Below are 21,567 nucleotides of genomic sequence, written 5' to 3'. Positions count from 1 at the left end.
TGTAAGATCCGGTTTTAAAAAAATCAAATCGGAGTAAAAAAAAAATAAAAAAAATTAATTTTTAACTCCACTAGATAGTATTCAAAATTAGTGGTGCAGTTCAATTTACTATTTTTCAATTTTTCAATATTTCGTACACCCTTAATAAAACTGAATTCAAATCGAAGACTCAGGGACGTGTTTCACATATTTTCTTAGAGTGATCTCTGACACTTTACACTCCGGTCAGAATAGGTTTGATCATATATGAATACTTATCAGATGTAGTTATAGGAGTGGAAGAAGAGAGAGTGCCACGTAGCACACGGCTTTATTTAACTTAGATAACAAAAACATAGAGATATATACATGCACGCAAACAACAATAACAGTAGATAGAAGTAGCTAGCTTCATATCACCTTATTATAATAATATAAGTGGCTATATATAATATACAGCCACAGGGTGGTGGATAGTCTTAGCTAGCTACGTTGTTGCAATACGTACGTACGTGCATGCATGCATGCTTATTGTTTTACTTGCAGGTTCCGTAGACATATTGCTGGCCCGGAATGATTCCAGTGCATGACAGCGAGCCGCAACACCAGTCGAGTAAACCGCAAGGATTGCCCGCTGGGACGCAGTGGTCCCACGGCAAGGTCAGAAGGTGAACCATCTTCCGATTCCCGATGCTCAGCGACACAGTCTGGGCTTCCCTTGCCTCCTCCAAGTTCATGATATTCTGAATGTCGATGCCGCGATCGCCGGAAGCCGACGAAGCAGCCAACAGCGCCACCACCGCCACCAAAACCAGAATCGCACTCTTCATCGCCATCATTCTCTATAACTATCTTGTTTTCTTCTTCTTCTTCTTATGATGATGATGATGATGATGATGATGATGATGATGATTGAGTTGTGAGGAATATGCATTACAGAAGCTCTCTATTTATAATGCCGGAGCTTGTTGTATGATATTGAACACGTATATACGAAGGATGCCATGTTGCTATGGTTGACAGAAAAAAAGTAGCGAATGTCACCTTGCATGCATATTTTTTTTTTTTACTGCATGTAAAACAGATGTGGTCATACGTTGGGACTTGATAATTTAGCACTTCCTCAACTATAAAACGACCATAACTTGAATAATAGTAAAAGATCATCTATCGTAATTATTGCAGGCTGCCAAATGTTAGTATTATTATATTGTTATATCCTACGTCTAAAGTAATCATAAAAGCTTAATTAATATTCGGGTATTATATCGGACATTACTTTCGCGGTAACAAATAATAAGCCAAGTAATTATCAGCTATATATAAATAATATATATGTACATATCTTACATTACTTTTCACAAATTAAGGATTTTTTCAAATGTGATGAAGATGTTACAAATATAATAGCTTAAAAATATTAACAAATGTGAATCTTATATGCCTCCCAGAAAACATTCCTCGCGAAAATGCCAATCCAAATATTGAATTTATAATGCAGAAATGATAAAGTCTATTTCGTATTCAAGGCAGTGCAGCAATGTATTATTATTATTATTATTATTATTATTATTATTATTATTATTATTATTATTATTATTATTAACCCTTTAGCAAAACAGGTATTGGACATGCTGCCAGGTATCAAAATGAAAATGAAAAAAAAAAAACTCAGTAGTACATTTATGTATGACAAACAAGATCAGACTTTGGGCTTGTTAATTATTATTATTTTTAAAATTTTAATGGACATGTAAAGAAAAAAAATATTCACGAGAGATAAATATGCAAAAAGTTATATAAGTGTTACATAATATGTTATATGTATGTATTTTTTCAATTTTTAATTGATATTATGTCAACTATATTTAATAGTCTTCAATATCTAATTGTTTTTTAACAAATATAATATCAAATGCTCTACTTAATTTCAATCTCAACGTATTTATACCAATACATATATCTAGCTGTATAAATGTGTATATACATATATATATATATATTTATAATTTATATGAGACACATTTTTAATAATTATAAAAAAAATTATACGATTTTTATATTAAAATTATCCGTTTACATATTCTATATTAAAATTGTATAAAATATAACCCGATTGTAACTAGTGGTATATACTTGTGCACCCAAAGCATAGGTCTCGAGTTCGAATTTCACTTGTACAAATTTTAACTAACTTGTAATAAAACCGCAAAATTATGAAAATCGTCGACATTCGACGAAAAACGACAAAAAACGACGACATACGACGAAAAACGAAAAAAATAAAAAACGACGACATTCGACGAAACAAAAAACATGGTCTTCGTCGGTCGGCCGTTTTGCTCCAGCAGCGGCACCTTCGCCGATTGTTAAAATTCGCCGAAATTTAAATCACTGGAGTAGACTAGTCGATCATAAACATAAAATTGTCAAAATAACCAATGTTTAGTTTAATTTGCGAAATAGTAAATAAACCACATTAACTCACTTGATCCGACAAAAATACCATTCATTAAAATGAAGGGTCACCAAATATAAATTAATTAACAAAAATAAAATAAATAAATGGATAACATTATAATAAATAACTCTTCCATTAATAGATTAAAAAATTCTCTAAAAATATTACGAGATCTTCACCGTCGATCTTCATTCTTCACCGCTGATCTTCACCGACGAGTCAATTTGTCATCCGTTTCGAGCTGCCAATTCTCCGATCTGAGACACGATGCCCGTAATTCCCCAAAAAATAAACTAAAATTGATACGAATAAACCGAAATAAACAGAAATAAACTGAATTACATATATAATGATATTAACACAAATAAACCTGATTTACCAAAAAAATAAACACAAACATACCGATCCGATTGTGGAAGAACCTCCAGAACGGCCATGGCGGATTGGCATGCTGAAGCCGATGCGGTGATGGATGAGATAAGGAACCTCCTCGATCGATCTTCGACCTGGATTGTTCAATCTCTATGGTCCACGATCTTGCCATAGGATCCTCGTCAATCATCTCAAATGCCGCGTCTAAGATTCGTTGATTGACGGTCTTTGTGCCGCCGACCGACCCGCTACCGAGGCCTTGATGGAGGTGATCCCCAACCTCCTCGTTTAAGCTCCGGCGTGGATCATTTAATCGCCATGTAGAAATAAACAGAATTATACCGTCTCCGGGAACACCGCGACAGTATCGCCGGCGAGAAAAGGCTCGAGAGGGACAGAGTTGAACGACAGGGCTAGGACTTCTGTTCTAGAGTTCTAGAGACTAGAACAACGATTTTAGAAGACGATGTAGAAGATAATTGAATCGGTGAGAGAGAGAGAGATCGAGAGAGAGAGAGAGAGAGAGAGAGAGAGAGAGAGAGAGAGAGAGAGAGAGAGAGAAACAATATTTTATGAAATTATTACGCAGTTATGGTTTAATGTCATTCCAAATATATCGAGGAAGAAAAAAGTAAAAGCCATACATAACTAGTATTCACATCAAGCCTTCATATATATCCAATTTTTTTAAAAATATATTTTAGTAGCAGGGATAAATTTGGTATAGAATTTTATGAAAATTACAATATATAAAAAAAATTGACTATTTTTTAAAGATTCTTGAAACATGGACTATTTTGCAATTTCAACTTTTAAAATGAACTACTATAATTTTTCATATATAAACCTATTTATATGTTTGTATATATGGTGTTTGGTGTATCTATGACTACAGTATATATATGGTCATAGTGATAAAAAGCAAACAACTACATTATTGATGGATATACTACTATAAAAATAGATGTTTATACAATTTTTACGTGTATCTTTAACAAAGATTGCTGATTAAATCTCCCAAATATTCTAACTGCTAGTGGCTTATCCAAATATTAAAATTTTAAATAAGCGATAGACGACTTGTCCCGTAACCGACAATTTTGGTGTCCCACTCCCCAGTACTCTCCCAATAATTTATTAGCGTCACTTATTTTTCTTTCACTAGTATTTTAAAACGCGCCCATGCGCATCATATATATGTATATTAATCCTTACAAGCCCACACTGATTATTGATTACTAAAATATATTAAAATGTGTAGAAAATTAGTTAAAAATTAAAGATAGATAATTGTTAATAATATAAGATAAAAAAATCCGCACAAAATGTAAATTATATAGGTATATACCCAACTATCAACCAGTAGATAAATTTTTTCTCTTCAATTTTTAGAATAAGTTATTAAAAATTAGATGAAGCTACGGTAGGCCGAGGGGAAGCTTGAGTCCCCCCTCAATTTTTTTTTTTTTACACTTTTGACCCATTTTATAAAAAAATTATTGAAAATTTACAAACTAGTCTCCTAATTTTTTTTTTCAAATTAAGCCCCTAATGAGCTTCTCAGGCTCTGTCCCTGCCTGATTGTAGACCTCAGATTATGCAACCTCATGACATTATACTCATATAATGAATCGACGAAAGTCACTATCCACCTTATAAATAAATATTATTCAAAGACAGCACAAATAATATAAATTTGTAACTTAATTACGACTCAAAATCTTGACAAAGATATGTCTTTTTATATTTTTTTTTGTTCTATTAGTTTTCAATAATAACAATAAAATCTTATGAGTGCTCATAATTTTATTTTTGAGTACTACCGTCACCAAAACGAGAATTAATCACACTCTTCATCATCATTCTGTGTATATCAAATCAAAGACTCAAGGGTGTGTATTTACTCATATTTTTTAGAATGATCGATTGCTGGCCCATAAACTCCAATCATGGATAGATTTATAAGTTTGATGATATAAATATTTGGGCACCGTTAGCTTTCGAGATGCTAAGTCTGATTTTTGTAAGACTCTTCGTGATTAAACTAGAAATTAGGTATAGTTATAATAGGAGCGGATGAATAGAGTTTGGCACAATTCAACTTATTGGATAACAAAAAGATAGAGATATACATGCACGCAGTCGCAAACAAACAAAGCAGTACAGTAGGGTATTATTAGTAGCTAGCTTCATATCACCTTATTATAATATTAGTGGCTATATATAATATGCAGCCACAGGGTGGTGGATAGTCTTAGCTAGCTACGTTGTTGCAATACGTACGTACGTGCATGCATGCATATTTATTATTTAAACGCATGTTCCGTAGACATATTGCTGGCCCGGAATGATTCCAGTGCATCTCAGCGAGCCGCAACACCAGTCGAGTAAACCGCAAGGGTTGCCCGCTGGGACACAGTGGTCCCACGGCAAGGTCAGAAGGTGAACCATCTTCCGATTCCCGATGCTCAGCGACACTGTCTGGGCTTCCTTGGCCTCCAAATTCATGATATTCTGAATGTCGATGCCGCGATCGCCGGAAGCCGACGAAGCCGCCAACAGCGCCACCACCGCCACCAAAACCAGAATCGCACTTTTCATCGCCATTCTCTACTATTCTGTGTGTTAAATATCTCTCAATATGATGTTTTTGTCTTATCGGGTTTGTGAGGAATATGCATCGTCGAAGCTCTCTATTTATAATGCTTGAGACTTACATGAGATATCTATAGGCTATTCCTAACCTAACCACCTAGATATATCGCTACGGTGTTATTTTACTCTCCATGGATTAACAATTATTAATTACAGGTCCAGAGCAAAGCAATCACTGGTCTATCTATCTACAAAACACGTGGTGTGGATAATTTTATAATTTTCAATTTTTTAATCCCCGGCAGCTCATGTAGACCTGGCTTGCTACATTCACCATTTTACTCTCCAATATCGCTCATATCTCCGAACAAAATATTGTAGCTATCTTTGATTCCGTGTAAAATTAATTTCTTGCTCTTATTCAATTCATATTTTAAACTTATATAAATTAATTGAGCAAATACTTTACCTACTACCACTTTCCAAGCAGCTTAAACGAATAACGTCTATTGCTAAAATTACTTGGATAGGCGAAAGTGACGCTTAAATTATTGCCATATAAGTTTAGACAATTGATGAAATTATTTACATGATTATGAGAATAGAAATAATAGAAAAATAGTATATTTAAAAAGTTCATCTTGTTTTCTATTTAAAAGTTGCATGAAGACATCTTTAACTCGGATTCAAAAAGCTCAATCCGACTATTTCGGCCACAAACGGTGCGAACTACGTAAATACAAGTATTTTACCTATTTGAAATATTCTATATATATGCATGAACAATGTAACTATTGCTAAAATGACTTAGATAGAGTAAAATTGATAATCGAACTGATCCAAAAAAAAAAATCATTGACACTACATATAACCGAAATTTAGATTCGGATAACTGATCCAGTTTAAAAACTAGATTTTAAAACACCAATTTTTCTCAGGTCTTCTATCGGGCATAGCATTTCCTTCACCTCGTAGCATTCGTTCCAAGATTCAATTCGATATGCCGAACGCACAAATCGGACACCCGAGTCAAAATATACGGCTTGTTGAAGCTAAGTCTCGACGAGCTCGATTTAGAGTGTCCACGGATCAGCCCGCATCAACACCTAAGCAACAAATATTTGACATGTTCATGAAAACTTGCTTTGTGCCGGTTGACATTAGGCGATTCAATATGAGGGACCAGCTCCCAAATTTCATTTTTTTTTATGTTAAAATATAACCACTGTAGTTTTTTTTTTTTGACATTTTTCGGTTTTAATAATGTAGTAAAATAAATACGGTTTTTATACCAATCAATTATTGTGCAGTATAGAGTAAAGTAATCATCAACATGAGCCAATGAAAGGTCAGGTCAACAACGACCATCCTTAATTGTCCCCAACGATCATTATATGTTGTTTGTTTAATCAAAATCGATCTACACCCTCAATCTATCAGTATCCCTAAGCAACAATTCAAGTGTTTCTAATAACTACACAATTTTTATTTGACATGTTCATGAAAACTTGCTTTTGTGCCGGTTGACATTAACCGACTTAACACGACGAGCTCCTAAATTTCATTTTTTTTATGTCAAACTTAATCACCATAGGTTCTTTGATATTTTTTGCCCTTTAATATTCTGTAGTAAATCAAATATTTAAAATTATTTCACGGTAACAGGATTGTATATCTTTCTGTTGTGAAATGTATAGAAATACAGGTTCAGCGGTTTTTATTTTGATAATTGGTATAGCTACCTTGAATACTTATTATACCCGGTATTCGGTTACGAAAATAAATTGTAGAAAGCAGCCCAAATATATAAAATCTATTTATATGTTTGTATATATGGTGTTTGGTGTATCTGTGATTAACTGCAGTGTGTATATATATATATATATATATATATTATATGTATATATATATGTATATATATATGGTCGCAGTGATAAAAGTAAAATAACTACATAATTGATGGGTATAATAATATAAAAATAGATGTTTATAAAATTTTCACGTGTCTTATAATAATATTCTAACTGCTAGTGGCTTATCCAAATATTAAAATTATAAATAAAACTTTGTCTTTATATATTGCCATGATAAGCGATAGACGACTTATTCCGCAACCCATAATTTTGGTGGCCCCAGTATTCTCCCAATAATTCATTAGCGATACTTGTTTTTCTTTCACTAGTATTTTAAAACGCGCACATTCGCGTCATATATATATGTATATTAATCCTTACAAGCACACGCTAATTATTGATTAATAAAATATATTAAAATGTGTAGAAATTTAGTTAAAAATGAAAGATAAATAATTGTTAATAATAAGATACAAAACATCCACACAAAAAGTAAATTATATAGGTAAATACCCCAACTATCAAACGAGTTGATAAATTTTTTTCTTAAATATTTTAGAATAATTTATTAAAAATTAGACGGAGCTACAGTAAGCAGAGGGGGAGCTTTAGATCCCCTCATTTGTTTTACACTTTTTGCCCATTTTAAAAATATTTACATTTTTTATTTTGAAAATTTGCAAAATAGCACTCCTTAATTTTTTTTCTTTCAAATTAGCCTCCGTGGTGAGCTTCTCTGTCTGTGTCCTTGTCTGGCTGGTTGTAGACTTAAGATTATGCGGCCTCCTGATAGTATACTCATATAATGAATCGGCGAAAGTCACTACCCACCTTATAAAATAAATACTCAAAGACAACACAAACAATATAAACTTTAACTTAACTACGACTCAAAATCTTTACAAAGATATGATTTTTTTTTCTTTTTTCGTTCTTATTAATTTTCAATAATAATAAAATTTTATGAGTACTCATAATTAAATATAGAGAATAAATTAAGTAATTACTCTACCTAAAAAGAAAAATAAAATATATTTATGGTGTGCCTTTAAGTTAAATGATGCATTTGTTAGAATGAAAAATAGTCACACAAACAAAAATATATTTAAGGATGTATGTATAGTTTTTTTTTTAATTTATTTTTTTATGTATATATGGAATAGGTAATAATATATATATTTGGGAGAATGAAAATGGCTTTGACCTTTTCAATATACAATGATATAGCTAATTACAAGTTTGAAATGTCGTTTTCGATGCCGTTTCGAACCTCATGATTTACGGAAAATTGACACGTCGACGAAAATCAAGGAAATGTTCATTAAAGAAAATAAACTTACATGTTTGTACTACTACATCATTACAACTAGCTTTAGACGTAAGTTAACAAACTCTAAGTAAGGATATAATTGCCACAATTAACTAGAATTTTTTTGGAGGCCATTTAGCTATTCTTATAAAAACAAAAAATTTACAATATTAAGACTCCTAAAATGTGCTATTACCGTATTACCCCTATCCTCCTATTTCTCTCTATTTTTTTCTTTTTCATTTTTTTCCCTCCTCCGAAAACCGTCCCATCCCACCCCTTCCCAAACCTCGACCTGCTCATAGCTTTTTTTTAATGTACATACGGAATATAGGTATAATTATATATATATATATATATATATATATACATTTAAAAAAAAGAATACAATAATGATTGATGATATATCTAGGAGAATGGAAATGCCTTCGACCTTTTGGATATATAATGATCTAAACCGTGAGAGTGGCTTGAATATTTGGTTTTGTTACATGGGTATGTCAGTATGTGGTATCCAAAATGATTTTTGTAAGTTCTAATGATACTAGCTAGTCCTTCTTCCTCAACCTCCGAATTCATGATATTTTTAAGGAAGCCGACGAAGCGGCCAACAGGGTCACCATCGTCAGCAAAACGACGATCACACTCTTCATCATCATCGTGTATCTTAAATCAAAACTCAAAGTTGTATGTTTATGAATACTTTTTTAGAATGATCCTAAACTCCATGCATTGATAGATAAAGTTTGATGATATAAATACTTTCGGTACCACCTATCAAGGATAATCCCACATCGACCGGGTATTACGATCCTGGGCTCTTTATAAGGCTTGCGGGTTACTCCTCTAATTACCAAGCTTGGTTTTAGATGGAACCCCACACCTTTAAGATGGTATCAGAGCGGGGCCCATTCTCGATTGTGGGCTACCTGATCGGGCCTATACTTCACGCTTCCAGTGCCTGTGCCGATGTGTGCCTGTGCCTGTGCGCGTGAGAGGGTGTATCAAGGATAGTCCCACATCGACTGGGTATTACGATCCTGGGCTCTTTATAAGGCTTGTGGGTTACTCCTCTAATTACCAAGCTTGGTTTTAGATGGAATCCCACACCTTTAAGATAGTATCAGAGCGGGACCCATTCTCGATGTGGGCAGGCCCGGCCCAACCATGAGGGAGCTAAAGCAATTGCTTTAGGCCTCATGTTGAGGAAGGCCCCAAAATTTCGAAAAACTTATTACCTCAAATATCGTATTTTAAAACTAATTTCTGATAATACTTAGATAGCTGTTTTTATTCCGAGAATAGCTTATTTAATTCTAAGAATATTTCATTTATTGTTTTTCTCTTGTTTAAATTTGCTTCAAGTGTGATAATTACAGTAGGTATCTTATTTTTAAAATACAATATATCAATTTTCATTCTTTTTCTAATAATATATTTTTCTATTATAACATCTTAGTTTCCAATTTTTTTGTTTCTCTTATTAATCAGTGTTTTAAATAATTTTACCATATTCAAACTAAAAAAGTTGTGATTTGAAATTAATAAGATAAAAAAAGGCCAAAAGACAAAAAAAAATGACTTTCATGTTAATTATTTTTTTTGGGATGATTGAAAGAAAAAAAAAATTAGGCCCCTTTTTTTTCTTCGCCCAGGGCCTTCGATTTAGTTGAGCCGGCTCTGCTTATATAAAAATCATATATGCAGTCCATTAATTCTTCTATATATATTCTCCAAATTAGGCTCTCTTACGTGCAAATAAATATAAAAAAGTAATTATCATTTATATTTCTCTGTTTATTATTGTTTTTTTTCTTTATTATTTATGTTGTTTGCGTTATAAATATCAATTAGACATTTTTTTTTCCTGATTATTATATATTGTCAATAATTTTTTGTTTGGGTTACTTTGCAAATATAAATAAAGAATAATTGCGCATACTACCAGTAAAAATTAGTAATTGGAGTACAATAAAATTAAGAAAAAAAAGAAAAAAAATTTTATGTTTAAAAAAAATTTAAAGGCCATATTTCGAACTTTCGCTTTAGGCCCCATAATCTATTAAGCCGGCCCTGGATGTGGGACTATCCTTGATACCACCACGGTACCCTTTTTAACGTTTGAGATGCCAAGTCTTAGTTTTTATGATTCTTCGCAATTAAACTAGAAATTAGGTATAGCTATATAGGAGTGGAGGAATAGAGTTTGCCATGATAGCATACGGGTATAATTCAACTTGGATAATAAAAAGATATAGATATACATGCACGCTAACAAACAGTAGATATTATTAGTAGCTATAGCTTTATCTCTCTATATGATGTTTTTGTCTTATCGGGTTTGTGAGGAATATACATCGTCGAAGCTCTCTATTTATAATACTTGAGAGTAACGTGTATACGGAGATATCTATATGCTATGCCCAGGCCTGGCCCAACCCTCAAGGGTACTAAAGCATGGGTTTTAGGCCTCACTTTTAAGAAAGCCCAAAAATAAAATTTGATGAAAAATAAAATTTGATAAAAAATAAATTATTGAAAAATGCATATTTTATTTTGTACCACATGACATCGATTTCTAAGGCTGTTGTATGTATTAATATAACTCATTTAATATAAGGATCCATTATCTATTAATAACACCACATTTCAAGACTAATAGATTACTTGTGTTAAAACTGGATGAGACCCAAAATTCTCAAAAAAAAAAAAAAATATTAATAAACCCATTTCATGACATTCTTAAGTATTATACCCTACTTTAATGTTTCAAAACGTGTTTTTAATATATCATTAATATTTTTTAAATTAATAAATAGGCCTGTTTTTAAAAATTTTGCTTTAGACCTCAAATTATGTTAAGCCGGCCTTGACTATGCCTAACCACCTCTATCACGACGATGTTATTTTACTCTCCATGAATTATTTGTCTATTTCCCATGAATAGCGGAAGGCAAGTTATTCAGCAACCACTAAATTTGGTGGGCCCCCAAATAATTGGGCAATATCGTTCTCTCCAAAAAAATTGTTCTCTGAGAAATTTAACTTCAACATATAATATAACCCCCTCGACCTCCTAATAATGGAGCCATATTTTGTCATATAAAATACATCATTTTCACATCAATAATTGAGTAATATTTTACCTACTGATTTGTAGTCAGGCAAAATTTATCGATCATTATCTCTGTGACAGATTTAACATCTTAGAAAACTACATTCAGCATGTTTACCAGACAACACAAGATTTGACTCAGGCCGTATTTCACACCAATTGTGTTTTTAAAGAAATTTGCTTCCAACATACTGTTCACTAAATAATTAGTTGCGATTTTCTTTTATACCCTACTAAAAACATCGTGGTTAGGGCTTAGCTCATATAGAAGAGTTATTCTATCCATATGTGTCTTTTTACGAATTTTGAGTTTTCGAGAATATACAGTGTAAGCGAAAATTGCACATCGTGTGAAAATGACTGCAATGATAAAATATCGTTTTTTATCAAGGATAGTCCCACATCGACTGGGTATTACGATCTTGGACTCTTTATAAGGTTTATGGGTTACTCCTCTAATTACCAAGCTTGGTTTTAGATGGAACCCTCATTATAAGTGAACGACAAATTAATTAATTATTCGGTAACCATTAATTTGGTGGCCCCCAGAATTCTCCAAATAATTGAGCTATATATATTGTTTCGTAAAAGAATATTATTCTCAGAAAAGTTTCACTACTTCAATAAATAGTATAACAATTTCAGACCTCCAAATTAATGGAGCTATATATTATTTTATATTAAACATCACTTTCACATGAATAATTGAGCAATACTTTACCTACTACCATTTTCCAAGCTGCTTAAACAAATAACTACTGCTAAAATTACTTAGATAGGTGAAAGTGAGTCATAAATTATTTCCATATAAGTTTAGACAACCTTGTCACATGCTTAACCTGAATCATACGCTGATCAACCTTGTCATGGGCAAAATACAAGTCCATTTGCATATGCTCTATTATGCGAGCATGAAGCGCCAAGTAGACAACATTACAGCACTCAAGTTATCACACCAAATACGAGCAAAAGGTGTTTAAGAAATTATATTCTCGCTCGAGATTCTTTATTATTTTGATAATTCACTAAAACGCTCATTCCTAAAATTTATATTATTCGGGAAGAATTCGAAACTCTTAAAAATCATTATGAAATCTTAGCTCAGCCTTAAACATTTTTTTTTCCATTCTTGGGAAACTCTCGCTATGATCCGAGACATGACTGTTTGCACGGACAAGTTTTCTAAACATAAATATCTAAAATATTCACTCGAGCTTTGACTTTACGAAAGAGTAGCATACAAAAATCGTTACTATATAAATAACTATGATATTGTGCTATAAAATGACATTTTCACCTTACTCTTTACATCTGGTCCACAAATAAATGAACTCCGTTAGTTTGTATTTTTTATTAAAACAAACATGCCATATATATATATATATAATTACATAAATAACTATATGTGTATAAATACATATATATATATATATATAGGGACGGAGGCACAGTGTTCAGGCCCAGCTCAATTTTTTTAATTTACACTTTTTTCTTTTTAAAAAAAAAATTGACCTTATAATTTTACAAATTAGTCTCCGCTGAAAATTTTCTTACGCATAAGCCCCATAATTTAATTTTTGCCTCCATCCCTATGTATGTGTATATAACACGCTAGAATAAAACATTTGAGCAATCAATGGTGTATATATATATATATATATATATATATATATATATATATATATATATATATATATATATCACCAAATAAGAATATTGTACATGGCGTGGATAATTACAGCGATGATAAAATATGGTATTAGCATATAAAATATACCTTAATGAATTTTACATGACTTTTTTTTTTCTTTGTTTTCTCTTGAGGGAGAACATTATTAACCAATAATACAATAGTAGATATATACAAATATAATGGGTTGAACAAATATTAGAATCTATTATGCTACCATACAAACACATCTCAGAATTAAATATGGGCAATGCATCCGGCGGGATTCGATCCCGCGTCCTACCCGTCAGAGGAGAAATTATATTATCGCTTGATCCAATCAAGTTTGAGTGTGACTCTTCTATTTGTGGCTTAGCTAAATAGTAGTAAAATAATATATAAAAATTCAAATAAATATTTTTGGTTTATTGATTTCTCCATGATTAGAGAAAGACAAATTTATTTAGCAACCACTAAATTTTGTGGCCCCAGTATCCTCCAAATAATTGACCTATATTGGTTTCTCCAAATATGTCAGAAAATTCACTTCCTTAAATATTCTAAAAATGGCAGCAATTTCGGACCTGATAAAAATAGAGCCATATTTTAATATATAAGAAAACATCATTTTCACGTCAATAATTGAGCAATATTTTACCTACACCTAAAAGATCGTACGATATTATTTTATTGTCTACTAATTAATTTCGGTCCACGCAGCTTGCAAAAAAAAAAAAAAAAAAAAAAAAAACTACAAGCAATCAGTGGTATATGAATATCTATCACCAAATAATTGAGAAATATAATCTAAAACATTCCTTGAAAAATATTATAAGCAGTTTATATTATCTTAGAAATAAAAATAAAAAACATATAAACCAAATATGAGAGAGAGAGAGAGAGATAGATATTTATAACATTCAATTATTGAGCCAATATAGAGTACTAAACATCCACATGAGTCAATCAAAGGTCAGGTCAACAACCATACGCTGACCATCTATAATAGTCATTTTATGTTGTTTGTCGTTTGTTTCATCAAAACCGATCGACACCCTATAGCTTCTTTGACATTTATTGGCTCAATTTTGAAGTAAAACAAATATTTAAATTATTTCACAATGTCGCGGATTGGATCTTTGTTGTGAGTGGTGTAGATATACCGGTTCTTATTTTGGTAATGGTTATCGCTACATTGTTATACGAGGCATTCGGTTGCGCACGTAGATTGTAGAATTTTCACGTGTATACTATACAAAGATTGTTGATTGAATAACCCGAATATTCTAGAGCTAGTGGCTTATCCAAATATTAAAAAATGTAATAAAATTTGTCTTTATATATTGCCATGATAAGTGTTTGAGCTAGAGAGCGTATGACGACGATTGAAATCACAAGATCTTATTAATGAAAACAAACTTAACTGTTTTGTACTAGTACATCATTACAAATTCTAAAGACGTAACACACTCTAACTAGCAATTAAACAATATTGCAGAGATCGATGCTACTAATTCTCCATATCAACAAATAAGGAGCAAACAGAGCAAATCAGTCACATTTACCTGAGCTGGCCTAGAGCCAGCTCCGCGGCTTTGGCTAGCAAAACAACAAGAAAAACAAAAAATCAAACCTACATAATAAAAAAAAAACAGTTTTAATTAAATAGCTTCAATTGAATACACAAGAATATGTATTTCATTTATACAAAAACTAGATTAAAACAAATAACTAGAATATCTTTCTCCTTCCTAAAAACAATCTTAAATTCATAGAAATAGCAATATACGGACGTATCGTATCGTATATACAACCCCAAACATTGACTGAAAGTCTGAAACAGATAGCCAGATTATTATTTATCTTTATAATCAATATCTCGTGTAACATACGGACGAACTGTTAGTGGCTTATCTAAATAATAGTACATTAATAATTTGTTTTTTTTTTTGTTTTCCCATGAGGGCAAGCACTAAATTTGGTGGCCCCCAGTATTCTCCAAATAATTTAGCAATATTGTTTTCTTAAAAAAATGTCTTTTACTCATAGAATTTGCACAGTCCGAGCATGAGCTCGAAGGCACTGAGAACATAAAAAATCCAACACCGAGCTCAAGTCAAATAGGTCCGAGGGTTCACTAAGGATAAAAAACGACCCGTTCATAAGTTAAGAACGAACCTTATCAAGTAGAATTTTGGAGAAAAGAGAAGATAATAGGTCAAAAACTAGTCAAATCAAATACAAAATACGTGTAAACAAATTCAAACTTAAGTAAAACGCTCACATTGATGGTTATGCCGAGCCGACAAGTAAAACCACCCACTACGCACGTTATGGAAGCAGTTACCTGATAACTGCCTGAGATGTGTGATTGATCACCCATGTATTCGACCTCAAGGCTTATAAATACAAGAGGTGGATGGCTGAAAGGAGGGACAATTTTTCGACACACACCAACACTCGCCTAAAGATTCACCTATTATTCAGTACCTTCTATTACTTGTTCTCTTGTATTAGATTCATTTATATTTAGGTATAATCTTACCTAAACACTCGAAATTCTCGGAACTGAGTGCTCGAAATCAAGTGCTCTTTGTGAAACAATTGTTGTACTAAGCTTCCAACAATATAATTAATCGTTTAAGATAAGAAACGAATTGGAAATCATCGATTCTCACTACAGCGCGTCAAACATCGAAAAAGCTTTGACTTGCATCTGAACATATTTTAACTTGACAGGAGTTAAGTAAGGAATCGAAACTCGCTACACTAGTGAGTCTAGCAAAACAATTTTTCTATAAAAATCAATCTCTCCGTTTTGATCTTACTTTGAAACAGTTTGTTTGATTTATGTGATTGCTTGTGTAATGGTGCATGACATATTTACCCGTGCTACATGATCAGAGCAATACATTCACATATTGTATCTATCATCATTTGGTCAGCCATTGTATTAATAAGTGTAGCATAATAATTAGATTAGAATTATAGCAATTAAATTTAGAAAAATTATTCGAATTAGGCCACGGCAAACGTTAAAATTTTATATTATCCAATGTTTAGAATTTTTTTGATAAATGGCTAGATTTGATGATGTGGCAGCTAAAATTCATATGTCTTGGAGGGTATTATAGTCTGATTAAGTTAGTAGTTAATGGCTATTTAGCCAAAATTAAGTTTTTAATTGGCTATGGCTTTACCCTAAAATCTAACTATTGGCACAGAGTGTGGCACTGGGTGGGTAGTGGAAACATTTTTATTGATCAGACGATGAAACATAGATGCACACAAACGTAGAGTGGTACATAGATAGTAGTAGCAAGCTAGGCGTACGTATCATTTTATTATTGATGTGTTATTACTAGATATTGATGACGTGGTGGTGGATAGTACGCACTAAGTAGCCACGCAGACAATCAATAGGGGATGCAATGTCCCTGCACTAGTGACTGCCCTGGAACGACGCCGTAGCATGTCAGGCCAGCACAGCATGAGTCCAGCAGTCCGCAAGGATTGCCACGTGGCACGCAGGGGTCCCATGGCCACGTCAGCACGATCTTCCTATTTCCGATGCTCAGCAAAACCGGCTCCGGTCGGTTGGCCTCCAGATTCATCAAGTTTTGGACGTCCAAGATGCGATCGCTGGAGGCTGACGATGCGGCCAACAGAGCCACCACCGCCACAGAAAGCAGAATCACACTCTTCTTCATCATCATTCTTTCTGTGTGTTGAATATCTATGTATAGTGCTTTTGTCTGATATTGATTTGTGTGGAATATGCGTTATGGAACCTCTCTATTTATAATGTTTTGAGTGTAAGGACGAAAGCAGAAATTTAGACTAAGAGGGCTGATATACAAAAAGTAATTAAGTGCAATTTTTTCTTTTAGGGTAGGCACTGGCTTCGTGCCTGTTTGAACGTATCATTTAGGCATAGATAGCTACACCTGAATGCTCCAATCAATACGATATTATTTTATTGTTCACTAATTAATAACTACGGGCCATGCCAGCTTGCAAAAAATATTACAAAATCAGAGCAACTAGCTGTATATACTACAGCCAAACAATAAGGAGCTTGTGACGACGATAGTCACCTCACCACTAGGATAAAATATCATCATCAAGATTATTGGCATTTGCATGGCATGGAGATAAGTGTAAAACAACTGCATTATTGATGTACGTTACAAAAAAATGAGGTGTGTATCCAAATTTTCACATGTTTTATTTAGCATGGATTCTAATTTAATAAACTATACCCTCAACACTTTGACTACTAAAAGACTTGGACTACTCAATTATTGTTAACATCTAGAATGATTCGTGAAATTCCTGTATATAAAAGTAAATTAGAATTTCGACTGTGTAACAAAGGATAGCAATTTCATGTTCGTGTTGTAATCATGTCGTGTTAATCGTGTTTGTAAAAATAATTGTTACAACCAAACTCGACCATTTATGAATCGTGTTTGAAGTCTAGATCCAAATACGTCCGTTTATTTTTTTACAGATCCATATCCGTTTAAATTATAAACCGTTTAATAGCCCTGTTAAATGATTTATTTAATCGTGTTTAGACATTCGGACTCAATTAATTGTGATTAAATTATAAAAAATATAGGCATAAGAGAAAAGAAAATAGTTTTAACAAAATAAAAATATCTCAAGCATAGTAGTCAAAGGAAAATAAGACTCCAAAATACAATTATCTTTCAAAAAACAAATAAAAGAAGGCATATGACTAGTTTTAGCCAATACGAGTACTTGAACCTTCGGATTGTACATCCTAGTCATGTAACTTAAATTTCAAAACGCCTTTTATGAAATCATCGGCTTCTCCATTCGATTCTACGTACATAAATTTTATAATTAGTTAAATATATCAAAAACAAAAATAAATTCAAGACTTATAAAACTAAAATGATAAAATAAATAAAATAAACTCAATTACCATAAAGCCAATCACTAGTGCAAATTAATGCCTCAATCTAGCTAGGTATATGTAAGTCTGCTACGATATGCATGAAAAACTCTACCGCCGGTACTAAACGAAGATTTCAAAACAACAGTTGAAATGGGAACGGGTAATATATCACAAGCCATTGTCGCAACGATAGGATATCGACATTCATTTAACTTCTAATAAATGAGGATGTCTAACTCGATGTTCCTATCCATTTTGACTCTTCTAATGAAATTCATATTGAGTTTTTAGTTGAGAACATGTAAATTTAGAGGGAGACGTCTCATCAAATTCCTACATTAAATAATAATAAAAATTATGACAAGTTTCATAAAAAAAAATGGTATATATAACTAAGTGGAAGACTATTATAAATTAAAAAAATAAATTTCACATATCCTGAAGATTTCACCTATTGGCTCAGCTTGATAGTTATCCTTTCTTGGACTCTTATCGATCGGCAAGTGGTGGTGGTGAACACTTCTTTGATCTCTCACTATACTCTACAAAGATAGAGTACATTTTACTTTTCACTTGCATGAACTCCAAAGAATCATTTTCATAAAGATTTCTATTATTGTAATCAACAATTTGGAGCTTGTGTCGGGGATCCAATACACAAGCAATGGCTAAATTAGGATGAAAGTCGAACCAATACTTTTGAAACTCTTGTTCCACATTTGAGCTGCCATAGTCTTTATATTCATCGCAATAACTTTGTCTATATTGTTGAAGAGTCACACGACATCGTAGAACAACTTAGATAGATGGAAAATACAAGTTAGAAGTAGGATATTTAGTACCCGAAAACTTGAGGGTAACATCGTAGAACAACTTCAAAAAATATCAGATCTTTCCAACTTTCTCCCACTCCTCATTCGAAGGACAATGCTTGTAGTTTGAATCGGTCACACGTGCTGCCTCGCATCTAATGCACTTGGCCTTTTTTTTTTTTTTTTTTTTTTGTCAACTTTCATAGGAAGTTCAACAAAATAATTCCACACATCAAAATAATTTATGTTTATAATTATAATTTTATATCTTTTTCGTTTATGCTTATAATTTTATATAACTTTTATATATTTTAATAATTTTACATTTATAATATTAATCGTGTTTAACTGAGTCATAATTGTGCTATTATTCGTAATCGTGTTAATTGGTTCATATATGTGAGGGTCATAATCGTGTTTCGTGTCAATCATTTAATAATCGTATTAATTGAATTTTAATCGTGTTATCGTAATCATGTAATTTTGAACCATTATTATATAATCGTGTTAACGTGTTCGATCCAATTGATAATTGACCCATGTATTAAGATCCAAATCCGCTTTAAATCGTGTCGTAACGTATCCGGATCAAATTGCAACATCTTATTTGCAACCAATTAATTTAGTGGGCCCAATCGATCTCCCCATATTATTGAGAAATATAATCTTCTTTAAAAACCTAGTCCAATTCGAACCACACAAACACAGATGAATTTTTTTAATATATATTGCTCAACAACTTCCAACCAATAAATTTGATGGCCTCCACTATCCCCTAATAATTGAGAAAAATAATATTCTCTAATGAAAATATCTGAAGAGTAGTTTAGATCTATATATAAACAAAAGGCATCAACCAAGTAATAATAAAAGAAAACAGTATTCATTTTAAAAGATCTAATAACAGATTCGTTAAATCATATTCAATAAAAAAAAAATCTAAATCATATAGTGTGATCTAGAATTAAGTAGCCCAAAAGTATCAGTTAGATGCCATGCTCTTCTTCGTACGTAAAGAGCAATTATTGTTGCATAACCTAATTTAATTTGCAATTATTAATTGTTGAATACTTAATAATTATCATCTACATATATTATGTAATTGTTTGTGTTATCTCTATCTCAAACTTACGCGTGTGTCAACTCATCTGCCGTCTATGCACATGGACATATATGTGGTTTTTAATGATAGCGTGTTTCCTATTTCACCGACGCCTATTGACCGGTTATATTGATGATATACTGATCACAGGAATTGATTCTCAGGCAATATATTCTTTACTTTTGGGACTCATCAATAAAGCATTTAGTCTCAAAGATCTTGTATTACTACGCTATATCCTTGGAGGTGACCGATCCTCTAAATGTCGAAATTAGAGCTAGCTCGCTTGTCATCTGCTACTACAATGCCCTCTCGGATAATCTATCTTCTCAAATTTAAGAGTGGGCCAGTGCGTCGTAAACCTAACGATATACTAGTTTTAAGTACGAAGAGAAGAGTTTAGATTTATTTTTAACAATAATTAGTCAACTATTAGCTAAGCAGTATAGTTCTCCCGTGTTGGTTTTCGATCTGAACGTTTGTTTTCAACTTTGTGTGTGAGTGTTCGTCTAACGTGTTGATTCCATCTATATTTTTTTGCGTACTACGATCACTTATAACCGAACCGAGATCGAGCAAGATTGTGTTACTTATCAATTTAATTAGCGGTTCATTTAAGAGCACATGCATTTATACTTGGAAGCATAGATACGATCGACAAGATGATATTCGAAACATCAGACGAAAGAGATAGATAGTAGTAGCTGGCTAGCAGCGCATCATTTTATTGTTATTAAAGTATGGCTATATATATATAGCCAGAGAGAGCACGTGGATATATAGCCAGCTACATTATTTGCATGGATTTTGAAGCAGACTAACGGCAGGATCCCTGGATGATTGCTGCGCCGGGAAAAGGGCTATAGCAGACATATGGGTTGCAACAGTGGTCAAGAAGTCCACAAGGATTGCCTTGTGGCACACAGTTGGGCTGTGCTCGCGCCACCATTGACAGCACGATCTTCTTGTTCCCGATGCTCAAAGTCAAAGGCTCTTCCGCTCTGTTGGCCTCTGAGTTCATGATGTTCTGTGCGTCCAAGAGGCGGTCGCCGGAGGCAGACGAGGCGGCGAACAGTGCCACCGCCACCAAAAGCAGTATCGCAGTCTTCGACATTGTCTATATAATGATGATTTGTGTGTTGGTATGTGTTTGTTGTTAGGGATATGTATCAATGTGAGCTCAACTGTCTATTTATAATGCTGGCATGAAATATCCTGCATTATTGGCATACGCATCACTACAGTACGGCATCTGATAAGGATTATTTTATAAAATTTTAATGCGGATCAATCAGTGATTTGTTTATTTATTTATTTATTTTAGGTCAATCCGTCATTTGTATTTTTCCTTTTCTGAGGACGAAGGACATTCA

At 32.7% G+C, this 21,567-nt stretch overlaps 2 protein-coding genes and 1 pseudogene across 2 annotated transcripts; all 3 read right to left on the bottom strand.

Annotated features, from left to right (window-relative positions):
• Nucleotides 1–515: 515 nt before the first annotated feature.
• On the bottom strand, nucleotides 516–815 carry LOC149386561 (beta/delta-urticatoxin-De2a-like). Its single transcript, XM_089626532.1, has one exon. It carries the CDS (start codon nucleotides 813–815, stop codon nucleotides 516–518), a length of 300 nt encoding a protein of 99 aa, XP_089482658.1.
• Nucleotides 816–5,122: 4,307 nt separating this feature from the next.
• LOC149386560 (beta/delta-urticatoxin-De2a-like) lies at nucleotides 5,123–5,419 on the bottom strand. Its single transcript, XM_089626531.1, has one exon. It carries the CDS (start codon nucleotides 5,417–5,419, stop codon nucleotides 5,123–5,125), a length of 297 nt encoding a protein of 98 aa, XP_089482657.1.
• Nucleotides 5,420–21,011: 15,592 nt separating this feature from the next.
• LOC149386559 (beta/delta-urticatoxin-De2a pseudogene) lies at nucleotides 21,012–21,308 on the bottom strand (annotated as a pseudogene).
• Nucleotides 21,309–21,567: the final 259 nt, after the last annotated feature.

Source organism: Urtica dioica, chromosome 9, assembly GCF_054948205.1.
Source record: "Urtica dioica subsp. dioica isolate 48M chromosome 9, U.dioica_male_clone48M_v1_H2, whole genome shotgun sequence".
NCBI lineage: Eukaryota > Viridiplantae > Streptophyta > Magnoliopsida > Rosales > Urticaceae > Urtica > Urtica dioica.
Note: the sequence above shows the minus strand (reverse complement) of the source record. Positions and strands in the feature narration are given on the sequence as shown.

Coding starts and splice junctions, on each gene's coding strand:
- LOC149386560 (XM_089626531.1), bottom strand. CDS start 5,419: ATGGCGATGAAAAGTGCGATTCTGGTTTTGGTGGCGGTGGTGGCGCTG.
- LOC149386561 (XM_089626532.1), bottom strand. CDS start 815: ATGGCGATGAAGAGTGCGATTCTGGTTTTGGTGGCGGTGGTGGCGCTG.